Consider the following 5,651-nt stretch of genomic DNA (forward strand, 5'->3'; position numbering starts at 1 on the left):
GTCTCCCTCTCTAGCTCCTCCCCTCTGTCTCCATCTCTAGCTCCTCCCCTCTGTCTCCATCTCTAGCTCCTCCCATATTCATAGTAGGAGTGCTGATCTTGGATCAGTTTTTCCTTTTAGATTATAATGAATTGATCAGAATGGAAAGGGGATACCTGATCCCAGATCAGCAGAGGCCCACATCTCTCTCTCTCTCTCTCTCTCTCTCTCTCTCTCTCTGATCAACAGCTCACAAAACGTCACTAAAGTGCTCTTACAAAGACTGAGCTAGCTAACTAGCTAACTAACTAACTTGCTAACTAACTAAGTACCACGATAAGCGCTTCAGGAATAGAACAGAACAGAAGGACATACAGGTGTTTGTTTGAATATTGAAGAAGGGCATAAAACCTCACATAATAATGGCTTTATAAGACTCCGTAATAACCAAAAGATGAATTCATAACCTAAAACCCTTCATCAGTTCATTACCTAAATCTGAGTGAAAACAACAACATGTCACTTAAAAAATAGACAACAGTGATGTGTGTGTGTGTGTGTGTGTGTGTGTGTGTGTGTGTGTGTGTGTGTGTGTGTGTGTGTGTGTGTGTGTGTGTGTGTGTGTGTGTGTGTGTGTGTGTGTCTGTGTGTGTGTGTGTGTGTGTGTGTGTGTGTGTGTGTGTGTGTGACTTTTGCTGGTCTTCATAGTCAGTACTTGGGAACTTTGGTGTAATCCTCTTGGACAACACTCTTACAGAGACACATGGACAGAATCATCCCTAGGAGCTGGAGGGGAACAACACTGGGTAAGTTATGCTGTTAACACACACACACACACACACACAAGCACACGCACACGCACGCGCACACGCACACGCGCACACACACAGACACACACGAAACCAGCAGGGTAGGGTACAGTAGACATCCTGGTATTAGTACTGAGGGTACAGTATACATCCTGGTATTAGTACTGAGGGTACAGTAGACATCCTGGTATTAGTACTGAGGGTACAGTAGACATCCTGGTATTAGTACTGAGGGTACAGTATACATCCTGGTATTAGTACTGAGGGTACAGTAGACATCCTGGTATTAGTACTGAGGGTACAGTAGACATCCTGGTATTAGTACTGAGGGTACAGTATACATCCTGGTATTAGTACTGAGGGTACAGTAGACATCCTGGTATTAGTACTGAGGGTACAGTAGACATCCTGGTATTAGTACTGAGGGTACAGTATACATCCTGGTATTAGTACTGAGGGTACAGTAGACATCCTGGTATTAGTACTGAGGGTACAGTAGACATCCTGGTATTAGTACTGAGGGTACAGTATACATCCTGGTATTAGTACTGAGGGTACAGTATACATCCTGGTATTAGTACTGAGGGTACAGTATACATCCTGGTATTAGTACTGAGGGTACAGTATACATCCTGGTATTAGTACTGAGGGTACAGTATACATCCTGGTATTAGTACTGAGGGTACAGTATACATCCTGGTATTAGTACTGAGGGTACAGTATACATCCTGGTATTAGTACTGAGGGTACAGTATACATCCTGGTATTAGTACTGAGGGTACAGTATACATCCTGGTATTAGTACTGAGGGTACAGTATACATCCTGGTATTAGTACTGAGGGTACAGTATACATCCTGGTATTAGTACTGAGGGTACAGTATACATCCTGGTATTAGTACTGAGGGTACAGTATACATCCTGGTATTAGTACTGAGGGTACAGTATACATCCTGGTATTAGTACTGAGGGTACAGTATACATCCTGGTATTAGTACTGAGGGTACAGTATACATCCTGGTATTAGTACTGAGGGTACAGTAGACATCCTGGTATTAGTACTGAGGGTACAGTATACATCCTGGTATTAGTACTGAGGGTACAGTATACATCCTGGTATTAGTACTGAGGGTACAGTATACATCCTGGTATTAGTACTGAGGGTACAGTATACATCCTGGTATTAGTACTGAGGGTACAGTATACATCCTGGTATTAGTACTGAGGGTACAGTATACATCCTGGTATTAGTACTGAGGGTACAGTAGACATCCTGGTATTAGTACTGAGGGTACAGTATACATCCTGGTATTAGTACTGAGGGTACAGTAGACATCCTGGTATTAGTACTGAGGGTACAGTATACATCCTGGTATTAGTACTGAGGGTACAGTATACATCCTGGTATTAGTACTGAGGGTACAGTATACATCCTGGTATTAGTACTGAGGGTACAGTATACATCCTGGTATTAGTACTGAGGGTACAGTATACATCCTGGTATTAGTACTGAGGGTACAGTATACATCCTGGTATTAGTACTGAGGGTACAGTATACATCCTGGTATTAGTACTGAGGGTACAGTATACATCCTGGTATTAGTACTGAGGGTACAGTATACATCCTGGTATTAGTACTGAGGGTACAGTATACATCCTGGTATTAGTACTGAGGGTACAGTATACATCCTGGTATTAGTACTGAGGGTACAGTATACATCCTGGTATTAGTACTGAGGGTACAGTATACATCCTGGTATTAGTACTGAGGGTACAGTATACATCCTGGTATTAGTACTGAGGGTACAGTATACATCCTGGTATTAGTACTGAGGGTACAGTATACATCCTGGTATTAGTACTGAGGGTACAGTATACATCCTGGTATTAGTACTGAGGGTACAGTATACATCCTGGTATTAGTACTGAGGGTACAGTATACATCCTGGTATTAGTACTGAGGGTACAGTATACATCCTGGTATTAGTACTGAGGGTACAGTATACATCCTGGTATTAGTACTGAGGGTACAGTATACATCCTGGTATTAGTACTGAGGGTACAGTATACATCCTGGTATTAGTACTGAGGGTACAGTATACATCCTGGTATTAGTACTGAGGGTACAGTATACATCCTGGTATTAGTACTGAGGGTACAGTAGACATCCTGGTATTAGTACTGAGGGTACAGTATACATCCTGGTATTAGTACTGAGGGTACAGTAGACATCCTGGTATTAGTACTGAGGGTACAGTATACATCCTGGTATTAGTACTGAGGGTACAGTATACATCCTGGTATTAGTACTGAGGGTACAGTATACATCCTGGTATTAGTACTGAGGGTACAGTAGACATCCTGGTATTAGTACTGAGGGTACAGTATACATCCTGGTATTAGTACTGAGGGTACAGTATACATCCTGGTATTAGTACTGAGGGTACAGTATACATCCTGGTATTAGTACTGAGGGTACAGTATACATCCTGGTATTAGTACTGAGGGTACAGTATACATCCTGGTATTAGTACTGAGGGTACAGTAGACATCCTGGTATTAGTACTGAGGGTACAGTATACATCCTGGTATTAGTACTGAGGGTACAGTATACATCCTGGTATTAGTACTGAGGGTACAGTAGACATCCTGGTATTAGTACTGAGGGTACAGTATACATCCTGGTATTAGTACTGAGGGTACAGTATACATCCTGGTATTAGTACTGAGGGTACAGTATACATCCTGGTATTAGTACTGAGGGTACAGTATACATCCTGGTATTAGTACTGAGGGTACAGTATACATCCTGGTATTAGTACTGAGGGTACAGTAGACATCCTGGTATTAGTACTGAGGGTACAGTATACATCCTGGTATTAGTACTGAGGGTACAGTAGACATCCTGGTATTAGTACTGAGGGTACAGTATACATCCTGGTATTAGTACTGAGGGTACAGTATACATCCTGGTATTAGTACTGAGGGTACAGTATACATCCTGGTATTAGTACTGAGGGTACAGTAGACATCCTGGTATTAGTACTGAGGGTACAGTATACATCCTGGTATTAGTACTGAGGGTACAGTAGACATCCTGGTATTAGTACTGAGGGTACAGTATACATCCTGGTATTAGTACTGAGGGTACAGTATACATCCTGGTATTAGTACTGAGGGTACAGTATACATCCTGGTATTAGTACTGAGGGTACAGTAGACATCCTGGTATTAGTACTGAGGGTACAGTATACATCCTGGTATTAGTACTGAGGGTACAGTATACATCCTGGTATTAGTACTGAGGGTACAGTATACATCCTGGTATTAGTACTGAGGGTACAGTATACATCCTGGTATTAGTACTGAGGGTACAGTATACATCCTGGTATTAGTACTGAGGGTACAGTAGACATCCTGGTATTAGTACTGAGGGTACAGTATACATCCTGGTATTAGTACTGAGGGTACAGTATACATCCTGGTATTAGTACTGAGGGTACAGTATACATCCTGGTATTAGTACTGAGGGTACAGTAGACATCCTGGTATTAGTACTGAGGGTACAGTATACATCCTGGTATTAGTACTGAGGGTACAGTATACATCCTGGTATTAGTACTGAGGGTACAGTATACATCCTGGTATTAGTACTGAGGGTACAGTATACATCCTGGTATTAGTACTGAGGGTACAGTATACATCCTGGTATTAGTACTGAGGGTACAGTATACATCCTGGTATTAGTACTGAGGGTACAGTATACATCCTGGTATTAGTACTGAGGGTACAGTATACATCCTGGTATTAGTACTGAGGGTACAGTATACATCCTGGTATTAGTACTGAGGGTACAGTATACATCCTGGTATTAGTACTGAGGGTACAGTATACATCCTGGTATTAGTACTGAGGGTACAGTATACATCCTGGTATTAGTACTGAGGGTACAGTATACATCCTGGTATTAGTACTGAGGGTACAGTATACATCCTGGTATTAGTACTGAGGGTACAGTATACATCCTGGTATTAGTACTGAGGGTACAGTATACATCCTGGTATTAGTACTGAGGGTACAGTAGACATCCTGGTATTAGTACTGAGGGTACAGTATACATCCTGGTATTAGTACTGAGGGTACAGTAGACATCCTGGTATTAGTACTGAGGGTACAGTATACATCCTGGTATTAGTACTGAGGGTACAGTATACATCCTGGTATTAGTACTGAGGGTACAGTAGACATCCTGGTATTAGTACTGAGGGTACAGTATACATCCTGGTATTAGTACTGAGGGTACAGTATACATCCTGGTATTAGTACTGAGGGTACAGTATACATCCTGGTATTAGTACTGAGGGTACAGTATACATCCTGGTATTAGTACTGAGGGTACAGTATACATCCTGGTATTAGTACTGAGGGTACAGTATACATCCTGGTATTAGTACTGAGGGTACAGTATACATCCTGGTATTAGTACTGAGGGTACAGTATACATCCTGGTATTAGTACTGAGGGTACAGTAGACATCCTGGTATTAGTACTGAGGGTACAGTATACATCCTGGTATTAGTACTGAGGGTACAGTATACATCCTGGTATTAGTACTGAGGGTACAGTATACATCCTGGTATTAGTACTGAGGGTACAGTATACATCCTGGTATTAGTACTGAGGGTACAGTATACATCCTGGTATTAGTACTGAGGGTACAGTATACATCCTGGTATTAGTACTGAGGGTACAGTATACATCCTGGTATTAGTACTGAGGGTACAGTATACATCCTGGTATTAGTACTGAGGGTACAGTATACATCCTGGTATTAGTACTGAGGGTACAGTATACATCCTGGTAT

At 41.8% G+C, this 5,651-nt stretch overlaps 1 protein-coding gene across 1 annotated transcript in view; it reads right to left on the reverse strand.

Moving 5' to 3' along the window:
• Window positions 1–648: 648 nt before the first annotated feature.
• cd82 (CD82 antigen) overlaps window positions 649–5,651 on the reverse strand; it is a 58,797-nt gene continuing 53,794 nt past the window's right edge. The window contains 1 exon segment of the mRNA NM_001140991.2: window positions 649–765. Coding sequence (NP_001134463.1) covers window positions 688–765 — 78 coding nt within the window. The 3' untranslated portion in view covers window positions 649–687.

Source organism: Salmo salar, chromosome 10 (genome assembly GCF_965601325.2).
Source record: "Salmo salar chromosome 10, fSalSal1, whole genome shotgun sequence".
NCBI lineage: Eukaryota > Metazoa > Chordata > Actinopteri > Salmoniformes > Salmonidae > Salmo > Salmo salar.